The 24,662-nt window shown below is 33.3% G+C and overlaps 1 protein-coding gene across 20 annotated transcripts in view; it reads left to right on the top strand.

Moving 5' to 3' along the window:
- Positions 1-24,662, top strand: part of RIMS2 (regulating synaptic membrane exocytosis 2) — a 453,372-nt gene that overhangs the window by 318,645 nt on the left and 110,065 nt on the right. For 13 of the 20 annotated variants that reach the window (XM_066334680.1, XM_066334562.1, XM_066334568.1 and 10 more), the window contains 2 exons: positions 443-622; positions 1,744-1,853. In XM_066334680.1, the coding sequence (XP_066190777.1) occupies positions 443-622; positions 1,744-1,853 (290 nt within the window). Of the gene's footprint in view, positions 1-442; positions 623-1,743; positions 1,854-2,665; positions 2,699-8,481; positions 8,536-9,914; positions 9,960-19,919; positions 20,010-24,662 lie in introns of all 20 variants that reach the window. The other 7 variants (XM_066334670.1, XM_066334584.1, XM_066334577.1 and 4 more) reach the window with 4 other exon arrangements.

The following is a 24,662-nucleotide window of genomic DNA, read 5'->3' on the forward strand; positions in this document are numbered from 1 at the left end:
CCTCTTGAGAGAATGCAATCTGTAAAAAATCTGTAAAAATCTATTTTTATGAAGAATAATGCACAATTAAACTGCACAATTAAGGAGTTCTTAGCTCTATTAAGACTTAGTAATATGTCAGCTACTCTTTTATTCCCAGGTTGATATATTAATAGACAAAATAACAATATTTTAACCCAAAAATTTTCAGGAAACAGACTATTGCATGGATAGTCATTACTAGACATTGGAAACATTTCAGCCCATTTATCAAGAGTATGGAGCAAGTCAAATCATACGTGTAAAAAACCTGTATATTATCAAGAAGTGATCTCAGAAAGTTTATTCCCTCTAAAAATGTTTACCATAAAATGATTTGCTCCAAACCAGTATCATGCAGCATATTTTATAATTAATAGAAAAGTCAAAGTTCAACTGAGCTGCTTTTTGACTAACATTACAGGAATTGTGAAGCAGCAGATAGACAGCCATATCAAAGATCCAGATCAACAGAGCAACATCCTGTGCTAGAGCGGACCAACTCCCGCTCCCGATCCACAGAGCGTCCTGACTCAAACCTCATCAGGTCGATGCCTTCATTAATGACTGGAAGATCTGCCCCTCCTTCACCTGCCTTACCGAGGTGAAACAGACAAATCAATCAGACTAAACCCCTTCTGCCCCACCAGCTCACCATTTTATTTTCCCAGTAGCTAATTGGTATCGCCTCATCCTTAGCTGATCACTAGCAGCAATAGATACTAACCCTTTCAGTGTGAACACACTATTTATATTCTACTCTGGATATAATGGTGTGGCTGCCATTGCAATTTGCTTGCTAACAGTATTTAACTATGTTTGTTTATGATTTCTCATTTGTCAGGAATCCTGGATGGTTTCCACATAAAGCACGTCATAACCATCATATTCTTCTCTTACAGAATGAGAAATTATTTGTGTTCATCAGACATTGCTTATGGAACAACCATCATAACATCAAATGAAACTATTTTTTTGTAAAAAAAAGTTTCTTTAAATGCACTGTACTAACTTTGTCTATTACTTATCATTTTAACCATTTTCTCTGACTACATTTTACTGTGCCATAGTCTGTACTGTTCCTGTTTGAGTACCCCTGATTTATATTTTGAGGCTTTCTATGCATTATTCTTAGCTTAAGCAAACATAATACTATAAAAAGATGAGTACATTTTGGTCTAGATCATGTTCAGCAAAGCCTTGCTTTATTTTAGAACTGCAGAATACATTCTTTTGTTTTCTGAAAGTTAGAGTTAGTATCATCAAATGTCCAGTGAGAATTGAGTCAAATATCATTGTCTTTCCTCAGTTCATTACTCTGTTTAGAGAAATTCATGTAATCTCACTGAAACTCAAAGGTAATTTAAGAAAATACAAGCTGAGTAAAGATAATTGAATTTGACTTGTGAATAAATTTATGTGTACGTGGCTATTGTATCCATATGCACATGAATATGAACACAAAACATTTTCTGCTTTGACTGCGTGAAAAAGCATCTTATGGAAGAAGTTTATGGAAGCATCCTGAACCTTAATTTGGCTTCCTTTTAATAGAGAGATTTCTCTTTTTAATCAGGTCTTTTTCTGAAATTAGGTAATAGTTTTCCTCTGGGACTGCAAGAGTCCCAAATGATGTAAAGTCTACTTAGTCATGTTATCAGTTCTTGATATTTAAGAATGAATTTGTCATTTAATGGCTGTGATTTGTTTTGATATGTCTCATAGGTCACATCCTCGAACTGGGTCTGTCCAGACAAGTCCATCAAGTACTCCAGTAGTAGGGCGAAGGGGCAGGCAGTTACCGCAGCTCCCACCAAAGGGGACATTGGAGAGAAGTAAGTAGATGGTTTTCTCCCTAATGGCATTATCAAATTGCTCGTGGAGGTCAATTATATTTTTTCTTTTTCTTTTGCCATTACAGTTGAAATATCTTGAGTTTTTACATACAGTGCTGGGATTTGGTAATGGTGTTGCATTTTGTACTGCATTTTCTTTTGTTTTATTTTTAATATCTACAATACTTTTGGCTGACATGAATATGCAGCAGTATAATGCACACGAAACAAGGTGGACTATTAGCATGATCCTGTTCCTTTTGAACTCAGTAGGTGTTTTGTCATTGACTTCAACAGGCACAGGAAATTATCTTTAGTATGTTGTCTAGTGACAAAATTCTGCCTCTTTTGGGAGTTAGGAACCTAGTTGATCCCTTGTGGGCTGACATGGAGTGTATTACAGATTGCTAATATAAAACCTCTGCATCTTGAACCAGGAAGAGCAGGAAGACAGGTAATGATCTTTAAAATAAGAAATGTCAGATATCTCGTGATTGACATTTACAGGTACAGTAATTGTGCTTATCTTTAATGTCTATTAAAAACACTGGCTGATGGAGGTATTTTTCGAAATGTTTAGAAACAGAGGTATATAAACACATTTTTGACAGCAAATACGTTTTCACCCTTCTCTTTCTAGTAACTAGATGTGCTGTGCAAAATCAGTCTAAATGGCCATATACACTCATTTTTTAAAATCCTTCTTAACATGTGTATTATCTATTTTTAAAAACTTCTGTTGTTTTTAACCCCTGTGCTTTGATTCCTTTTTTTTGTTTGTTTGTTTGTTTCGTTTTTGTGACTTTCCGTAGACAATGGAGACAAGGAGATAGAATCTTATGAAGGTCTGTACATAAAGAAGGGCTTGTTTTTCACCTGAAAGCTTTTTTTCAGAGGCTGTATAGGGAAAAACAAACCTAACTGCAATTGATGTTACTTGATTGCACAGACATAGTCAGAATTATTGTCATAATGATTAAGTCTTTATTTTTAGACCTGTGGCTCATAAATTTTACAGGATTCTATATAAAAAAACCCCACAATATAAATAGTACTATCTAAATATGATTGTCATTAGAAAAGTACCTAGACATGTACCCATTTTTAAAAACCTAGAATTTACCCTATGGTGCATAAGAGCAGTTCAGCAGTTATGTATGTATATTTCCAGGATTAGCAGATATTCAGGCACATGTCTAAATATAAGTGTTGGAGGCTACTTGTTATGTTTTATGTTACCCATACATTTATTCAGAATATTTTTTATTGCAAATATTTTACAGTGTGATAAATTTGCTGAATTAGTAGATTATTTGCAAATAATATGGGAAAAATAATTGAATTGAGATAGTCTTTCAAGAAGTTATAATATTTATGCTTAAAATAAAATCCCCTTTTTATTTTATAGTAATAAAGCCATTTAATTTACTTAATAGCAAGCCACATGATATCAATTGCAGTCCTTGGTTATACCACTGAGGGTCTTTATGTAGTATTACTGTGTTTGTCTCATCAGACTTTTTAGTGTGGTAGTTCCAATGTCTACAGTATTTATTTCCATTTTGGAAACAAAACTTCATGAAAAGAAAACTCTTGTTTTCTCAGATCATCACCTTATTGTATTAATTTCTTTGTCGCCTTGTGTGTTGTGAATTGCTTATATGAAGTACAGTCTAGATATCCCAAGAAATAATCACATCTAATCACATGATATTTGTTGTCATTGCTGTAAATGCTTTTATGTTTTACCGCTCTTCCCTGCTCTTTGCTTAGTAAATCTATTTAGATGGTGAACTCCTTAGTGAAGGATGGTGAAGTACAATTTTTTGTATATACAGTATATTTTTACTATGTTTGATTAGCAAGGGTAACAGTCTTATTTATTATTTTTATCATGGGTTCTATAGAGAGAAATGTAATAAATACAATAAAATAATTATTTTTTATAGGAGTGCTAGAATTATTTCCTCTGGTAAGTACTGCTGGGACTCGAGGAGCTCTCTTACTACTTGAAAACTGAGAAATATTTTCCTTTTACTTTTCTTCTGAAAAAGTAGTCTTTTGGAAAATCTGTGTTGTGGGAAATTGCCAGATCCGCAGATTTTGATGTTCTAATATACAACCAAAGCATCATAAGTGACTCAAGATACAGTAACTAGACACATTTCCTATTGAATTTACACATAAAAAGATGATAAACACTCTTAAAAACCTAATCCTTAGATACAGATTTCATAGATCATTCTATGTAATTTTCTGTCATGAATTAAGAGCTCCTATTCTAATACCAACAGAGTTCTTCTTTGAGGCTTTTTCTGGCCTTCTTTAGGATTTTCTAATAATTTTATTTAAAGGGAGTAATAATTTTCTTTAAAAAGGATAGTGCTCTGCAAGAGCAGCAGATTACCTAACTTGATTCAGTGACGGAACATAATTAAGATTAATAGAAGTCTTTTTACAGTGGAGAATTGCATTTTACAGGAAGTTATTTTATGCAAGTGAAGTACCAGTTACAAAAACTGAAATTTAATGGAATTGGAAACACTGACTATCATAGAAGGAGTTTATGTTACTATTTAACAAATAAATACATCAAGTAAAGCTGAAAGTTTTGTAGATATTTGAGTAGGTTTCAATGCCTTTTTTAAAGCCCCAGTGATAATCAAAACTTTTGTGTATTGTTGGGAAGACAATATGACCATACCAAAAAATGTCACAGAGTAGTCCTTTCTGCTCTTAGAGAACACATACTTAACTCAAATGAAAGAGGTGTTTCTATATTGCATGGAAATGTGCTGTGAAAATTTCTGTATTTTGAAAGCAAGGATTTTATTGTTGTCTAGATTAAGTTAAAATCAGACTGATGAAGAGTTAATAAAATGTATCTTAGAGGCAATGATGAATTGGAAGTCAGCTTTGTAAAAGAGAAAAAGAAGAAAAAGCCTATCTGTTGCAGACTCCCACAGTGGACTCTTTTAGTTTGTGTACATTTGAACAATCTGTATTTCTTACAAGGTTGTATCTGCATACTTTTTCATTAAATGTAGTACAAATGCCAGAACTCAAGTAGAAAGAAGGGAATAATTTGCTGGTGGAGCTATTTTTTTGTTATAGGGCAGCACCCACTACAGTGTGGAATATGGTATGTGGCTGTATGACTCGAAATGGAAGGGGAGCAATCTACGGGGAAAAATCCAACTCTTTGGGTGATTCCTTTCCAAATTGGGATCAGAATTAAAAACCATTGATTTGGGTTAGATTTAGTTCCATGAACTGTATTATGTGGTTGGTAGCTTTTGCTCCAGTACATGAAGGTGTCTCTTGAATACTTTATTTCAAAATAGCCCAAAATGTTTTCTTTCAAGAAAGCTACCTGGGAGTAGCTATGAAAGCTTTCATTCCTATCTGTGGTGTACTGAGCCAAATATATTTTTATCAGTGTCCGACATGCTTAGTAGAACATACAATATCCTTAGTTATATTGCATTTACAGCCTTTTGTGGTCATGGTATCTTTGCTGATTTGCAGGTTTCCACTGCTGTGTTTATTGCATTCTTAAGGGTTGACATGATTTTTTTCATTTATGTGCAGCTATAATGTATTTCTTTGTTCTTACTCACCTTGACAGAAGGATGAAATCACTGACCACTTGCTCCTAATTAAAATGGAACACCATGAAGTGAAAATGCTCAGTATTCAGCCTTTCAGTTCATTGTTAATTACTAATCAGAGAGAGAGAGTACTTTTTCCTAATACAGATTTTTACTTTTCCTTTTAAAAATAAACATAGGACTTTCTTTGTTCTTTCTTCAAAAGCATCCCCCATCCATTCGCCCAACCATAAAAACTAGAAAATCATGTTAAGCCAAACAGATGTAATAAATCTTAAAATCTGGAAATGAAGTGCTCAGAAATTTAAGAAATAGTAGAGCTCAGTAAGAATTTGCCTTTCTATTTATGCTCTATGGTAAAGACTTTATATGATCTCATAATAATCTTGTGTCTTGGGAAAGTTATTTCAGAACTTGTTAAAGCCTGACATTAATGCTGATTAACTGTCCTCTCTTAACTTCAGGGTGTGGGTAATCTTTTTCCAGAATAAAATTAGATATGAATAGAATTAACAGGAATACTTGATTAGGTTTAATCAGGGATACCTAGAAACCATTAGTCAGTGTTTATATCTCTCAAATACATATTCAAATCTCTAAAAAGGACAGATGTACAGTGACAATGTACTGTTACAACTCATGCAGTCTGGAATGGAAGCTAGGGACATTCTGATGGTTAGGAAAGCACAGATACTACTGACAGAAGTACATGCTGTTATTTTAAGGGTTTTTATCTAATTTAGAAAATAATTTCTTTAAAAGATAATTAATTTTACAAAATGGAAAGGAATTTTATTGTGTGTTTTGCATAGCCCTACCCTAGTTTGATGGGAGACACAGAAAGGTGGATATAATGCCATTGCAGAGTATTAAGAGGAGTCATTATTCTATCATACTCTACCAGCTATGATTTTGCAGGGGTTTTAAAATACATGGTATATGTGTATTTTGTTTTAAAAATGATTGACCACATGTATACAATATGGGATAGGAGCTTAGATTACCTTCAACTTGGCTACAAACTTGATGACTTGGGCAAACAGCAGTCTAAACGATTGAAATACAGAGCTTTGCACCATCTCCTTTTTTTTGTGTGGATACTTCTGTGGCTGTACTATGTTAGAAACTGGCTGTACTGGCTGTACTATGTTAGAAACATAGTTACTAACTTCATACTTGCACAGTGTACCTTGCATTTTGTGTGCTTGATAGCAAAGTAAACAGAAATGGTTAGTTAACATCAGTAACAAGGCTTCCTTAGGATACCTTTCGAATCTACTTCAGGATTTTGATTTCAACTACGATTTTTAGGATTTTACAAAAATACACCTTTGGGTTTTGATTGAGGATGCTTGAATCACTTTCTTGAGAGGTGGCAGAATCCTCAGACCTTGAAGAATATTAAAATATTTAATTTGTATTGGTACAATTTCCATAGAAATGCTTAAACAAACTTTACCTGTAACCCAGAGTTTAAAGTGCTTACTTAAAAGGTTCTGACCTTTCAAGGCAAGTCATAGTTTATAATTTTCTCTTGAATTGGAAAAAGGAGAAATTAAACAGCTTTATGAAATTTTAAGATCTTCCTCTATAGGTCTGAGACTACAAAAGGCACGAAGGGAAAATGACTCAGAAGTTATACAGCTGTGCTCATGACAGCCATTGTTCATTTGCCTTTCAGGGTACCTACATGCCAAAAATATTTTTATTCAACTCTGCTGAAAATGTTTTTTTTAAGTCTTAGGCACATCTGCTATACATTCATTTCTATGACAGAAGGTCAAGTCTATAGATGATACCCCTGCTGAATATTTTAATTGAAATTTTCAGTGTCACGATTTCAATTGGAAATTAAATGTCCTGGTTTTATCATGGAGTTGTAGAGCAGAAATCTAAGCACAGATTAGTTTGCATTGCACTGAATTGATTATAGCCTAAATTTCTCTGTTAACAATAACCTCCTAGAACCAGTAATTTTAAAATTATTCTTACATGCTAGTTAAACTTAAAGTCAAGTAATTCAGTGAGCTTTAACTGAACATAAACTTAAGCAAGTAATGAGAGAACTAGAAAGAATTCTGGAAATAGAGAACATGAAAAATCAATAAGCAATAAAAATCTGAGCCTTGAAAAACTACACTATATTGCATCATATCAAAGCTGTTTAATAAATAATTGAAATTTAAATGAAAGCAGACATATCGTATATAAGTAATTAAATTTGACACTCTTCAGTATTATTACTGTTGTTACCCTCATGAGCTTTGTCAAAAAAGAAAGTTGTGGTTCTTTATTAATAATACTAGAAATATATTTGTGTTTCTTATCATTGATGGCACTTTCACTGTTGTTCCCAACTATTTCAGTATTCTCTAGTATTTAAATACGCTTTAGGCAACTGTAGGTACTAGTGGAAAATGTCTTTCTTTTTGAATTCTAACAACTATGAAATCCAGGTTAAAAGCATATTATCTGGCAAATTGAGGATTTTTTTTCCAAACTAAAAAAGCCTTTGCTTTGTTTCTTCTGCTCTTTTTAAGGTACTAAGTATGTCCACTAATTTACAATTTATATACAATTTTTAATATGCTGTTTGAGAATTGAGGCTTGGGTTTTATTCCCAGAAAAACTAAAGCAAAGCCAAACAGAAGATTTAAACTAATTATCAACCAATATCTGTCTGTTTTCTCTGCTTTGGTACTTATTGTCTGCTTTCCAGTGCTTAAAAATTTAGTAAGAAATTGGCCACAAAGAACATTAGGGGCTGCATATAAGCATCATTACTTGCAGAAAGATCTCGCTGGAATTAGCAAGAGATATAAATGAGAAATGGCACAACAGTTTATTTGATCTTTGATTCAATAAAAAAATAATTTCTGCCACAGACTGAGGGTTTGTATGTTATCGTGGATGTCTTTTGTTTGATGTTTATCTTTTATTTGAGCAGCTTGTAACAAAGCATGCATGTCTTTGTCTTGCTTTTTTCCCCTCTCTCATCCCTTGGTTATCTAATGCAGCAGGAGATGAAGAAAACAAGAGTACTGGAGTTCAGGAGGCAGAGGTCGAGGCAGGTCTGTCTGACCACAAGAACCTATCTCCTTTAGATATGTTTTCCCCTGACTATATAGGGAAACTTGTAAATACATTGGACATTAAAAATTCAAGAGAATATTTATATCATTTTATGAAAGAACAACACAAACAAATTCACTGTAGCATGGTTTATTTGCCAGCTGTGAATGCTTAAAATAATTCAACATGAAAAACAGTACCCAACTATTTTACTCTTTTTATTCTTTGTTATGAAAGTGCTCTGTCACTATGCTCAATTAGCAGACTTAGCAGATCTGGGTGGGTACTTCTTAGATGTGGTACAGTCTACTTTGTATTAATAATTTTTACAAGCAGGGAAGTAAATTTTTTTGTATCATGACACTTTTTTTCCCCTTGGTTTGCGTGAGCAGACTGGTACTGGACAAAAATTGCAGGCAACTGCATTACATGGATGTACTTCAACCTTTTTGTATGATGTCTTCCATCCTGCTTGGAAGACAGTTCAGTTGGTAGTGTGATGACAAGTGATAGCTCATGATCAAATCAAACAGTTACAAATAGTTTTTTCAACTCAAATACCATGTGATTAAAACAAAAATGTAACTTCTAATTTCAGGAAATACCCAGTACAGGTTCAAAGATATGCAGACATCTAAAGATATAATTTCTCTGTTCTTTGGTTTCTTTTTCAAAGGAAAAGTCCTAAATGCATAAATTTGTATTTTTACATGCCTTTTTAATAGGTTACATTCTGCTGTCCATAATTAATTAATGGTTAATAATTGCCAAAAGTGGTGAAAGTGTGGTGCAAAAAAAAGATGAGTTGATCAAGTAACACATTTAGTACTAGCTGATAGGAAAAATTACTACCATACAAATGTATGCCTAAAATGCTAAATGCTGCTTAATACTGTAAGTGTCTGAATCCTGTGCCCTGAACCCTCTTCCCATTGTTATTTAAGAGAAGAAAATATGGATTACTATTTTCTTCTATGAAAAAAAGTCGGGAATAATTACAATGATGGGACTCATTATTTGTTCAAAACTCTGGATGTTAGAGTAATTTCAGGATTTCAGTGGTGGAAAGCAGGTTTAGTTTTTTAAATTTTAGTTGTCACTTAGGCATCCAAAGTGTCCTTTATGATTTTTGCCTTTCCCTTTTTGTTATAGCACAGTTTACTTTGTTATTGCTTTTGTTATGATCCTGTCTCTGTGGTGTTTGTGGTGTGTGTACTGTGTGCTCTTCACTCTGCATGTTTTGTGGTAATTCAAGCATAGTGCATGGAGTTTTGTTCATCTAGCTTGCAACAGCTTTGTGTGTGCTTGTAGTTACATTGTTCTTCATAGCAACTGTTCCCGTGGTTAATCATCATTGTCTGTTTTTAATGTTGTAAAGACTGTGAGGAAAAACATCAAACCCCACCTGTTAATGGGCGAAAAGGCAAGTTGATTATGATATTGCTTATGAATTGTGAGCGCTTGAGAAATTTCATTTATTTTTTGCTGCATGTGTGTGTTGCTTAGTTCTACTAGCTCAAAATTAGTAAGTTCACATATGTTCAATTTGAGTGTGTTGTTTTTCTTCTTGGTTATAATTATTTTTAACTGAGGTATAAAAATGTTTATATGTGATCAGGTTGGCTATGGAGAGCTAAGGGGGTAGTTTTAATATTTCTTGTCATTTTGGAATTTGTAGACTGTCTTACCCTAAGAGATTAAGTACAGTGTTCAGACACCTACAAAATTGTCTGCATTATCATCCACTTTTGATGAAGTCTATATTCTTTTACATCGTTTGAAAATATATTTTACAAGCTTAGCACATTTTATTGTGACTAGAAAAAATTGACTATTTTAATTATCATATACTTCTAGAGAAAAAATTACATTATTAGCAATCATTTCTATTGTCTAGTTTGTATTTATGTTTGATATTCTCTTTCAAATGCTGTAGAAATAAGCTTAATTCAAAGTACTGAAATATTAACATGGAGATTTAGGTTTCTTTTCTAAAAAAATAGAACAAGAAAGTTGCAATAAACAACGATAGGTTACTTTGAAGTTTTGTTTGAGTTCATGCTTCTAAATTGCTTTGATAATTGTGAATAAATGTGTTACAACTTTTTCATGTACTTATAAGACCTTACTACATTTAGTTTTTGTGTCATTCATGTCTTCTGCTAGTGAATGAAATATATGCTAGGTAATGTCTTGGATTTACTAGAATTTTGGTATTCACTCTTACAGTTCCATCTCTACCAGGAGCTTACAAAGGGTATAAACCCAGTTACACTGTTATGGACCATTTCTAGCTATCATTTCCCCAGAATAACTTAGCAGAGGGAATAAATACCGATATCAGGAGAGCAGGGATTCTATTTTGCATGTGCTAGTTCATTGTCTGGGAAGCACAACCACACCATTTTTAATGTCTCTTATTATCAAGTGTAGACAAGACCAAATGGTGTGCCTTTGCAGAGAAGGTGCTGTGTCACCAACCTGTCAGAGCAGTCTAAGGGGTCACCTCACTTGCTCTGGTTGCTGTGCCAGCATGATCCTGAATGAATTCAAATACTGGGAGTCTGCTGCTGTAACTGTAATTCATGTTACTAACCAGATAGTTCAGTGTCATACTTCTAAGATCTAAATTCCAGTGATAGTAGGATTGGAGGCTTTTGCCAGTCACCTGACAAAGCTGACAAAACAATAAACAGTGATTTAGTCAGGCTAAATTTGGTTTTGTTCTTGGTTTATCGTCCCCTCCTTCAACAAAGCCAGTATTTTATACATGTACAGAGCCTGAAAGATGTATGTTGTACAATAAACTAACTACTACTAACCTCTATTTAGGTATTTTCTTTCATACTTTTAAAAAGCTTTTCTAAGGTGTCCTTTTTATGTTTTAGAAGTTTTTCAGCAGAGCTCTTGTACTCCAAAAATTATCAGTGTCTAGTATTGAATTTCAAATATTTATTACCAAAACTGTCATCACTTTTCAATCTTTCTTTTCCTTTGCTGTTCCCTTTCATGTATTTTGTATGACATCTTATGATCATTTGAGTTTGTGAGAAAAGGATCCAGGTAATCCTACCCTTACTGTCTTAATTTAGGGTGTGTAGAGGATGATGTAGTTACTAAAGAAAAATTCTAAGTGATTCATATTCCCTCATTCTTCAGAATATTTTACAGGATTACTACAGAATTGTCTATATTATGGGAATCAAGAATGCTTTGCAGTTCTCATTTCCCAGACTGAGAAGTGTCTGGAGCATATTTGTGTCTTGAGTTTATAGCAAGACAAGACCCTAGTCTCTCAGTCTTGCCCTTTCTATGCACTCTGGTTTCCCCATGCATGGGAGTCCCACCACTCTGTGAGCAGTCTGCATGCCTGAAGGAATAGAACTGAAACTATGCTGTATTCCAGATCGTTCTAATCTGTTGTACAGTTAGACACAATCTAAAGAGTTTAAGTGACTGAAGGGCAAACTAGGCGGAATAGAGGGACTCCAGTGAAAGAAGTGATGACAGATGCACCTGCTTAACTGAATTGCAGAAGTAGTGTTCAAATACACTTTTTTGAAAAACAAGCATATTCCTGTCAGGCCAGAGGGCACTCTCATCTTGATGGCTGACCTGAGAATTTTTTTGATCTATGACCATTTGGTTTTGTGGAACTGGGGCCTACACTTTTCCTGAACTGCTGAACATGACTGCTGTGAGTCTCCTAGGTGCTTTCTCTTCTTCCAGCTCACTGACTCTTAGACTTCACTAAGAGACCACAACAGCTGGTGAATTTTGCATGAGAAATGATACTGGAGGTGTTTTACATGGGCTGTGAAGAATACTTAGCATATTCCTATGTGTTATGAGTACCTAGAGAAATATTGCATTTTAATTAAATTGTAGTTCAAGCAAAGTGAGGTTTAAATAAAGTATAGACCTGGTTAAATTGTGCTAGTTGTAGACAGGCACATAACTGCAATTTGCATGCTGGGAAAAGAGTGAAATTAAAACAAATCCCATATTACAACAACACAAACCAGTAAAAGCAAAGTACCAGTAAAGTGCTCTAGACTGAAGAACCTACTTTCTGTTAAAATTCTGTATCATATAGGGTGCTATTTTGCAAATTTATCTCTAAAACTACCAGGGAGATATTACAGACAAGAAAGAGTCTAGCTACTAACTTGTCTATAAATACCTTCAAATTTTACTTCAAAAAGTTCGAGTTTGCCTCTTTCAAAACTACGTCGCAATACCACGTAGCATTTCTGAGACTGTGACTGCATGTGACAATGGGATATCATTTTGTCTGCTAGTCAAACAGAGTTTGTCTTGTTACTAACCAAATGTTACAGAAGTAATGCAGAAGAATGAAACGGGCCTTTAAGTGCAGACAGTATTTGCATGTAAATGCATTTACAGTTTCCATGTAAATTTGTGTGTAAATTTGAGCAATAAGAAAATGTTTATGTTATTAGGTAGTAGTAGACATTTGGAAAAACCTAGAGCTTTCTGAAGAAACAAATCTGTATTTGTCATCTTTGCGTAAGCTGTTAATTATATTTTCTTTATTGACTTCTATTAATGCTTAAGTCTACTGGTTTAGTTTCAGACTCCTTTTGTGAACAGAATGATTTTTTTTTTCATTTTTTAGAATTGTACCATAACCTTCAATCTTAGCTGCATTTAAAAAGAGTAGAGAACTTTTGATTGCTTCCAGAGCTTATTTTTTTGGGGGGGGGGTGTGTGTGTGTGTGTGTATGTGTGTGTTTGTGAGAGATGTATAATCATATATTAAAAAATTATATTTTTGCCTGTAAAATGTTTGAAGACTTACCAAAAGATTTCACCTTTTTCAATAAATATAAAAATAGCATGGAAAGAAAATCCTAAACTGTATATCAAGCTAAATCTTACCTTCTGCATTCTGCAGAGCGAATTTGTAGGCTGTTCACATTTTCTTGCATGCACAGAGTATTCCCTGACACCCAGGGAATGCAAACTGAGGAGACACTATGGAAGAGAGGTATAGAGCAGAAGCTTGTAATTTGCTCCACATTTATTTTGGACATTACTTGTAATTTTCTTTTATTTTTTTAAATTCATTATTCATTAAATTCTGAAGACATTTTGAATTTTATTGTGTTTACCTGTTGCAGCAGGATGAAGATTGCCATACCATCTCCTGACTAAAATTCCATCTATTACAGTGTCTGGTCTTCAGTAGACCAGGCATGGATGCTGGGGAAAAGGATGTGAGCAAGACAAGCGTGTAGTAAAGCTTATCCAGGATACTGGCTGCCCAGTCTCCTATGCTTTGTGCCTCAGGAATCTACATAAACAACAGTGGTATCTTTGCATGGTGTCTTCAACTCTGTTTCTTCCCCCTTAAATCAGTCCTGCAAAATGACTCCCAAGTGTTTATCTAAACAAGAGACTTGGGGCAGCTGCCCCTGGAGATGCTCCAAAGAAGCCAATTGATAGCGGACCTGCTGCAGTGTAGTCTGGCGTGGTGAAGCCATATAACCAGAAGAGGGAGCAAAGCTGCCGTATTTTAAAAACATGAAAAAAGATGTCAAACAAACAAACAAATCCTCCCCATGCCCCAAAGGGTACTGGAAAAGAAAGCCTTGATAGTGGCTCAAAAATAATATCTTTACTTTGTGTTATTTAAATATACTTTGCTTAATATTAATGTACTCACGTTTAATGTAACATTAACTGACTGTTTTCTTCTCAGACATTTGACATATTAGTTTTTTTTCTGGTGTTTCTTCACATTTTACAAATCTATCATATTTATAAAAGTAACAACATGATACTCTTATTTTTAGCTAAATATAGGCTATGACTGTGGGAAACAGTAAAAGCAGAAAACTCTCAGAGCTGTGTAGATGCAAACTGAGAGATAGAAAAGTACAAGAACAAGGACATGCAATAATAAAACTGTGTTTCTGTGCTGCATAGAAATGGGTATATATATGTCAAGCATATAATGGCAAATAGTATGTCAAGCAAGATAATAGAAAATTTTAATAATGAGGCTCTATGCTTTGTCTAGAGAAGAGTATAAAAACTTTCAGAATAGCAAGATAAATAAAGCAAGCACCCAGTGTTAGGTATAAGGTATATGTGTAGTTCCTTGGGTATATATACAGTTTTTCATAAAAATAAGCAATAGAAGATTACAATCAATTTATTCCCCATATAGAGGAATCCACTAGCTAAAAAATTTAAATATAAATTTAAAATATAATTGACTGAATTTTTGGGTAGAGAATATGATGAGAAGAGACTGCTACTGAACTAGACTTAAGTGATTTACAGCTACAAATAATTAATGTAGCCTTGGAGTCAGCTTGAAGAATAACAATAATATTAAATATATATATGTTGCAGTACTTTTTATTGCTGACCTGATGACTTACATTAAAGTTCTTTTAATGTATTCCGACTTCAGCCCCAGGAAATAAAGCTCAAGGTTTGGGTTTTGGGGGGATTTTTTTTCTTCTTTCTTTCTTTTTCTTTTTTTCAGAATGTGTATGTAGTTCAGTAAGAAAGATAAAACCAAAACAATAAATAATTAAGATATGTCAGAAATTTTATTGGAACACTGAATTCATTAAAACCATGGTATAAGCCATTAATGAATAATTTATTTATTTTAAAATTTTATACCATTTCTTCTCATTCATTAGTTGCTTTGGCACTGATTTGCAAACTATTTTCACCTGAAGGTTGTGTACATGTGTGTGCTTGTGTCCCTGCCTTTGTACTGTCCACACTTTGTCAGTGTTCAGGGCAATGTTCTAAGAAGGATTAAAGATTTTGTAGGAAAGACAGATCGTCATGTCTCAGATAAATGCCTTGATCTCTAAGGTATAGAAACATTCTGTAAAACATTCTTCCAGTGTATGGAGAAAAAAAAAAAAAAAGTAGATCAACTGTTACTGCTATGAAAGAGAAAGTTAAAAGTTCCTCAGGTTGGCTGTGGATCATCTGGAAAGGCAGGAGGTCTTGTTCTGTATTTGTCAGAAAAAGTCTGCGTGTGTTCCTGCTTGTTTTTGGGTACTGGATGAGTCTTGTTCCTGTTACATCAACAGGAAGCATCAACACTGTTTTAATAAGGCACCTGAAGGTTTCTCTGGTGTAGGAACATCAACAGTCTGACATAAAATCTTGGTTGCTGACTTTGTGTCACTTTGAGTTGGCCTTGATGCCGTTAACAGCATGCTGGGGCTGTAAGGTGAGACTGTGAGACTGGATTCATTCCAGATACAATTTAGTTCATCTAGGACAATTCATACATCATGGTTTGAAGCCATTTGCTAGCAGAGGTTTGACACGCTGAAAATATTTCTCTGTGTGAGCTCTGGGGACTGATGTCTCTTTAGTTTTCTTAGGGACCTTGTTTTGTAAAAAGTAAAACTTGTATGACATGAATTTAGTCTAAATTAACTCTTGTTGTATTTTTAATGCATGAGTTGAGATCTTGAGTGTCTGATTCAAAACAGTTTCTCAGCTTTTGACAGTTTATCCCACAGTTTCAATGACTTTTTATTGTGCTGCGTTGGTTTAGGAAGCACTAGCTAAATCCATTTTTGACTTATTTTTACAGTAGTTGTCCCCATATATTATTAATAACATAATTTCTTTCTGAGCATTCATCATAGAAAACTAAAAATAGAAAGAAAAAAGATGACTAAGTTAAGTATGTCTTAATCGAAAAGTGAAGACTTTATGATAACCTAATCAAAAGTCTAAAACTAGAAATGCTGATAAGAATTGGTTCCCATAAATTTTAAAATTGAAAAAAAAGATAAAAGCTGAAGTTGATTTAATTAAAAAAAAGGACAAATTCCAGTAGAAGAGAAAATATATAAAAATGTTTAAAATGTTTCAAGTAAAGGGTAGTTGTGAGAAGGCTATTACTGTTTGTAGTATTGAGAAAAGAAGGGAGGAGGCATAAGAAAATTCCTCATCATTAGTATCTGGTATTTTGCTGCATCATCTTGCAAACTTCTGCAGTTTGCTGCATCATTTCCAATTCCAGTTCAACTGCAACATTCCTGGTGCTAAGCTAGCATGGTTAGAAACTCAGAAAAGCTATATATATGCAACTATTCTCCTCATACATTATTTCCACATTTTAAATATTTTTCATATTAAATATTCTAAACAAAAGTGTAAGAAATGCTGAGGTTGTACTTGACCCTGTGTACTGGAGCACACCATGCCCCCTTTTCCCGGCAGCACAGGTGAGTATCATTCTCAGAGGGAATGGCACAACACCAAGTGTCACCCCAGCTGCATTATTCACTGTGGTGTGCAGTGACCAGGGGTAGGTGTAACAACTCAGTCTAAAGAAACAAAATATCTAAAGATTGTCCCTTTCAAACAGATGGAAAAAAACTGCATCAGAGCACCTGTCAAATCCTTCTAGCCATAAAGGGGCATCAGCTGATTAAAATATTCTGACTCAAGAATCCCATGTTTTATGTAATCTATAGAAGACCTTTTTGTATAAATATTTAATAATTTTGCATCTCTCTTTAGACATAAGTCAAATCTGATTATCACAACAAAAGACAGGATGAAGTTTATGTTATGGGAAGTGAGAGTGATAATAGGAGAATGATGATCTAGAAAACCGTATGGTTTCTTTCCATATATTTAGTATTTGACCAAAGTTGGCTTTAGTTAAAACAACAGGGCAGTAGATGGTGCCGCTTTGCCTTGGGTAAAGAAAGAGATTTTAGAGACTACATTGTGTAAAGTACATTATAGTACCTAAACTTATTTATCTAACCAGAGACTGTATGGGCAACACTGACATTTTGGCACCTTGAAAAAGCATCAGCATCTCATGCTAGTCCACAAACAGAAAGTTCTCCTTTTACCTTTTCTTAAAACATATTTTCCTATCTTTTTAAAACATAGATATGGGAATGAAATAAAAAACTGTTGAAGGAAAAGTCAAATGTTTAGTTAAATCCAATGGATGTATCTATTTTTATTTCTCTGTTGAAACAATAACAATTACTAGTAAAACTCTCGCAATGTTCTAGAAGTCAGTGAGCCTTTTCACTTGATCTGGAGTACTGCCAAACCCCATACACTCAATCTAAACGTTGTAGTTAACTGCTGATAAAACTAAATAGCCATTTAAATGTAGTGCTGATATGCCATAAATATAACTGAAGCTGTAGAAGAGAGGTCACTGGAACCTTTTCTGAAAGTGTTTGCATGCTCATGCTATCACTTTCCTCAAAAAATATAGTAACCTGTCTTGCTTTTTGTAATGTTGTTTGTGTTTCTTTTTAAGGTTAACATGAAGCAAAACTATTTATTCGAAGAATTATATTTTTGTTTTTTTTTTATTTCCTCACTCTTGTCAATTCAAATGTTATTACAGAGTGTTACCAAGAGGGTTAACTATTTTCTAGATACTGAACTCTCAAAGAATTATCAAGGTTTAGTAAAGCTTTTCTGTTGATAGAGAACTTTGTTATAATAAGTGATTTTGATGACTAAGACGCCTACAATTTTTAGGCTCAGAGCTGAACCAGGAGCTCTGAAACAGACTCTGACCAAGAATCATAGAGAGAGACACTTGTAAAATTTTCATAAAAATAGAATGGAAATCACTGGGTTTCCTGATATTCTTCAGCATTTAGATTATTTGTAGTATATAGTGAAAAATTCCTTTAGATTACTGTGTGCCTGCTTTTTATCTTATTCTAGGTATAATCTCTATTATTTGGCCTGAATTACAGTTAATGGTATTTTTTTCCTAGCATTCCTTGAATTCAAAAGTAGTTTTCCTAAAGTAATTGAGGTTTTTTTGATTTGCTAGTTAAGAAGATATTTCTGGACTCATTTGAGAAAAAGAAAGGGTAAATGACATCAGTAGATACTTTATTGTGAGCTGAGTGTATTCATAGAAAAAAAGAAAGAATCACATTCTTCCTAGGAAAAATCATATGATTTTATTTCCACGGTTTGGTAAAAGAATGTTCTGTTTGAAATTTCTCATTTAGTACTCACTACACATGGCACTTCAAAGATGATAGAGTCTGCATATCTGTGGTGTCATGAAATTGTTCCAGTGACAATTTTACTTAAACCTACATTTCCACCACAGAGAAGAAAACTGCAGGATGTGTACAGATAACACTTTCACATGTTTACATTTTGAATGTTAGATATCCATCGGTCTTCTTAAAAAAAAATTATTATTATTATTATTATTATTATTATTAATAATAATAATAATAAAGTCATAGGCCAAAATATTTTATGTCAATTTATTTTGAATTTTTAAGATTAAAAATGCTTCCCATATCTATCATGTTATTCTCCATCACTGGCTATTTCTGTGATGGAAAAGTGATAATGTGTGGGCAATGGTTGTGAGGAACTTTGCACTCTACAGGATCAACAAAATAATTAGATTCTTAACTGCCCAAAGCAGAAATGGAGCTTAGAGTATTGAATCTGTCCTGTTAATTGGTGTAGATTTGGTTTTGCCATGATCTTGCAAAGGGTTTTAAACTGATAATATTTATGGTAACTACCTAGTTTGTCAGAAGATAGAAAATTATAGTGTAAAAAAAATATTTGACAACGTCAAAAAGAGTAACAGCTCGCAAGTCTAGAGAATGTAGTTCTGTGGAGCAGTGTACATGCTTCTATCTATAGCTCTTTTCCTAAGCAGTTACATCAGAAATGCCAATTCCAGACACAGGAATAATTGGCACAAGAGTTCTTATTGAGTAGTTTAATCTGCCCAAATTAAAAACTGAATTTAAATCAAGTTTCAGATTTTGAAAATAAATCTGGCTTAGTTTTGGCTTAATAATTAATTGCTAAAAACACTTTTTCAACTTAAATTAGGCATGCTTGGTTGCTTGTTCAGGTTTTTTGTTTGTTTGTTTTGTTAATTTGTTTAATTTGTTTTGGTGGGTTGATTATTTTTGTTAGTTATATCCTTATATAGACGTTTTTACTAAAATATTTCTAACTTCCTTTATAACTGACAGAAACACAATGATAATGTAAGGAGCTATAGAATGTAGAACACTAACTTTTAAAAATGGACTAAATTCTTGTGTAAACAAACCCCTGGTTTTTATACCAATTGTTAAATATTAAAGACCACAGAATATTTGACAAGTTACACAGATATTAACTATTGGATAAGATGTTCTGTTCCAGAATGTTTAAGATGTTTACTAATTCTCTTTATCATCGACCTCTAAGAATTAATCAATTTAATGTTAATGATAGCACATTTGTTTAGACCAAGTTGTCCCAAATGATATTAGGTGTCTTATAATGTAAGTTACATAATATTTCTGATTTTTTTTTTTTTTTTTTTTTTTTTGATTTATGATAGAAGTTACTTGGGAGGACCAGCAGAAAAAGGTGAATGGTACAATAACTGATGACAAACCATTGCCGAAAAAGAAACACCATTCTGAGACAGGTTTGTCAGGGTTTGGAAAACCACATGAAAGCATGAGACTATAAAACCACATTTCATGCTTTTGTAATGCGTGTGTTCTTTATGTACCTTATTTTTTCACTTTGGCGTGATATTTTTAGCATGTAGAGACCATTTAGATTACATAGTTCTGTTTTAGAATAGCCAAAATAGATCTGCTTCTGTAAACAATTGTGTTAGAATGCACATGAATTAGAAAAGAAGTGTTCTGGCACTATTTTAGACATAGTTTGCTTTTTAGTTTTGGATTCTTTATGACTTAATATGTTTGTGCAAACCACAGGAATCCAAGTACAAGCTATGCTGATTCTTATTTAGTTGACCAAACCAAGGTATCTACTGCATGTATGGTGGGAAAATTATCCAGAGACTTGAATCTAAAACCTGCTTTCACCATCACACGTGGCAGAAATAATGTTCCAGTGTAATTTTTATACAAGCTGCAGTTTATATCTTTGTACATCTGAAGTTCTCAAATCTAAAAACCCTCTTCTTTCCTCCATTCTATACGTGAATGGATTTCTTCTGAAACTAAAAACTACCATAAACTTTCTTTCACACCAAGTGTCAAGTTCAATTATTCAACTCTTTGTTCCTAAAAATACATAGTAATAAAAAGTAAACCTTGTAATATTAACAATGATGATAATAATAGTATTGTTCTGTCTTCATAATCAGAGAATAAAGGTTCTAATCACATTAATTAATACACTTCAAAAGGGCAAGCACACTTTAAGGAGTAGAGAAGGTAGGGAGGAAAGAAAAGGAAAGGTAAGGGAAAGAAAAGGGATCTTTATATGGCAGATTTAATCCTCTATTTAAAGGTTGATCAACATCTACTTGAAGGAATGGGGATTTTTAAGTTGCAAGAAAACCTAGGTTCAGTTTTATGTTGCAAATAACTCTATTGGGCATATTAGTTGTCTCAGTCTAATAAAAACTCTTTTCCCAGTCACACAAATTAAAGTTTACAAGATTGGCCGTCTGTGTCACCTCCTAAATTAATACTGTAATCTTGCCTACAAAATAATATAATACCAATAATATCCAAGTGTTTTGCTGAAGTTCAACTATTTTACAGCTGAAAGTGCAAGACTCAGAACTGAAGAAAACCAGCAAAATCTGGTTTGACTCTAAGCTAGGAATTAGACAACCTAGCTGTAAAAGTCCAGAGGTGCACTTGCATTTTCAGTTCCCCAACTTTTTGATGCATCAGAAGAAGTTACAGGATAAAATATAAACTGCTCATAATATTCAGAACCAGCTGAGGTGGGCTTAGGACTGTATTTTAGACAGATACTTTATTTATTGTTATTGGTAGTACTTTTAGGGCCACCCTCTCTATATTTTAGAAAGAGGAGACATTTTTTATATGGGTGTTCTTGGGGCATTCTACATTTTGGAAGATGAGTAAAATCTTGTAATTGAAAGACAAAAAAAAGGCAAAAGAATAGAAGTCAGAATCAAATATGAACAACTAAAAGTTCTCACTTTATAGATGTTCTGTATATTGAAATGGTAGTTATCTGATTTCTGTCTATTTTTCTTTTTGGAACAGAACCACTGATTTCCAGTGAATATACAGAATTGGTTTGAAAAGCCACAGTCTCAATTGTTAAAAGTCTAGAATAAATACAAAGTTAAGTAAAAGTTGTGTTCTTCACTTTACAGTCCTAAGCCTTTCTGTGAGGGCTTATGCCTGATAAGTGCATAACTTCTGTTTTGACATTTTCAGTAATGTCTTCTGCATGGGATGGTGATACACGAGGCAGAAATATCTGAGTGGTTCTGACCACTCTGCAATGGGCATGAAATGCCACATCCCCATATTCCTGAGGTAATTTCTCAGGGTTAGATAAATAGATAAATAAATAGAATAATAGATAATAAAAATAATTTCAAAGCCCAGAAATATGACAGTAATACTGTACCCTGTAAAGCATTAATATTCAAGAAATATGCATGACTGAAAATGGGATTAGCAAATTCGTTGGAGGAGAATTGAAGGTCATTAAATAATGTAGGAAAATGGTTCTTGTGTTGCAGAATTTTCAACAAAAGATGATGATAAAATTTCTCTTCCTGAATAACAGAAATAAACTTTTTTTTTTTTTTTAAACAGTGTCTTTAAGGTCTAATTTTTGATGCAATTTGCAGAATCAGTGCTATGTACATTTCAAAAACTTAATTGTATTTATGCAAAGATTTTGAAGGATTGGAGGGGTAAAATTGCAGAATTATAGAATTATAGGTAAGCATAGCATAAAAATTCAAGCCATATTTTGAATCTGTGCTTTCCTTTGGCTGATGTCAGCACTATCAGAGAATACTGGATTCTAGGACACCACTAAATCAAAAAGCATAAATCAAAAAGTTACTTGTTCATACCTGAGATTATTAAGTACCTTCAGCACTCACCACTGCATCTGAGTTTTAAAAGATGGTGTTTGAAAGAAAATTAATGAAATCCTGGTCCTCTAATCAGATTTCATTTGTCAGTGAAAGGAGAAGGAAAAAAAAAGTACAGCAGGCAAACATTTTCACATGTTCTTGCATTTTTATATGTGAGGCCTTAAGAGAAGATGTTGGAAAAGAAGTTTGTGGGTAGAGAATGTGTTCTTTACTGATACAGATAAGTCTAGGCAGGATGCTGCTTTTCTTAAAAAGCAATTATTTTCATCAGTATTATCACTAGCATCTTTTGAACCTGTCAAGGTAATGAAAACAGAAAAAGCACACACTTTAGGGTATCATAGCAGACATACTTATTTCTATTCCCTGTCTCACAATCCAAAATATTGGAAGCTGAATACTGTCTAGCAACCTGTGTCTCCATCCAGAGATGATGATGCAGAAACTGCCTTTGTAAGGTAGCAGAGAAAAAAGTATTGCCTTTCCCCTGTTTTTCCTACAGAGAGCAGTAGATTTGATGGCTACTACCTGAAACCATCCTCCAATGGTTTCATTATTACTGGCTTTTGAGAACATTGCAGTGTCATTAAATATCCAGCTTTTGCCACAGAAGCTTTTGATTTGCAAGGAGCAGTAAGAACAGAACTGTGAGAAAGTGCTGATATATATTAATATTATTGAACAAAAGGACACAGGATAGTTAAAATGGATTTATAAATCTTGGACTGGAATTAAGTAAATATTGAGTTTCCTTGTAATTATTTTGGGGAAAGGCATATTTCTGTAATATGGAAGTAAAACAAAGTTTTAGAGAAATCATAGCAATAGTATAAGCACATTAGAAAATATAAAGGTAATATGTGCTTACAAATGATAAATCTTTAGATGGGTAAATTTGCTTTAAATTTAAAGGGAATCATGCTTATTTTTATCTGTGGATCACTTAATTCTCTCTCTTGAGTAGGACTATGCCTGAACACCTACACAGACAAGACTTTCAGAAATCTAATGTTATGTAATGAAAACTAATTGTAGTTTATCTATTACTGTGGGTTTGGTTGCAGTGTGAAAACAGTAGTCAAAAATAATTCAAAATTGTGTTTATTTTAATTGAAGTTTGTGGCCAGAATAGAAGTACGAGAGATTGAAAATTATGAAAAGGGAGATATGGTAAGAAATGGGTTGGAAAAAGCAAAGTAATGATAGGACAGAGAGAGAGAGAGGTAATTGTCTTTTCAAGATTCATAATATTTCCAATCCAATATGTAACTATAGTGCAATAATATTTTGAAGTGTTAATATTTTTTCTTTTTCCTCCTTGTAAATTACCATGTGAACTTTATTCAGAGAAGTAAAGCAATAATAACAACAACAAAAAGCTCTCTCTGGATTCTTCATTTAGTTTATCTCTTGAGACTTATGAAAAAGTTATGAAGTCTACATAGTTTAATTTGAATTAGAGAGTTTATGATACTATGAGAATATTTACAATTTATTTTTCTGTTATTTTCTATCATTGTCTCTATTATCCTTGTCTTTGGATAAGAGTAAGATTTTTCATATTTACTGTCTTTACCTATTGTGCTTTTTACATTGCATATAATTCATAGTCTATATTATGTAATTGCAGAATTAAATGTATTACTTTAGTCCTTCCTATATTTTCTTTCTGTATTTTTGAGTAAAAATGTCAGCATACATCCAGTATACAGATGTGATTTTGTGTGTATAGGTTTACGCTTAAGAAATATAACTAAGAGGTAACTACCTCATTTAAAAATTAAGTGTGGGATAGGCTCTGTATTTAGTTGTGGTTTAATGCTTTTAAATAGTATTATATAATACTGATTCTATTGACATCTCAATGTAGTAAAATACCCTCTTCAGCTAAATCTTCTCCTGGCAAATATTTGTACTCTTAGCTTTTCTGTCTACTCTTATATATATGTATCCTTAGCATTGCAGAGTCTGAATGGTGTCAGGGGATATCTTTTCTGAGAGTTAAATGTATTATATCAGTCTTCAGGTCTAATCGCATCCAGATTAATGACATATAATTATGGAACATACAGACTCTATGGAGCATTTCTGTCTTAGGGTCTCTTCTGTGTTTTATAATGCTTATTTGATTGTGCTATTGCATATCATATTTTATAAAGTGTGTCCAGAAATGACACTTTTCAAATCTGAGCTCCTATTTGCAGTGAAAGACCTTTGGTTCTC

Source organism: Sylvia atricapilla, chromosome 1 (genome assembly GCF_009819655.1).
Source record: "Sylvia atricapilla isolate bSylAtr1 chromosome 1, bSylAtr1.pri, whole genome shotgun sequence".
In the NCBI taxonomy this organism is placed as follows: domain Eukaryota; kingdom Metazoa; phylum Chordata; class Aves; order Passeriformes; family Sylviidae; genus Sylvia; species Sylvia atricapilla.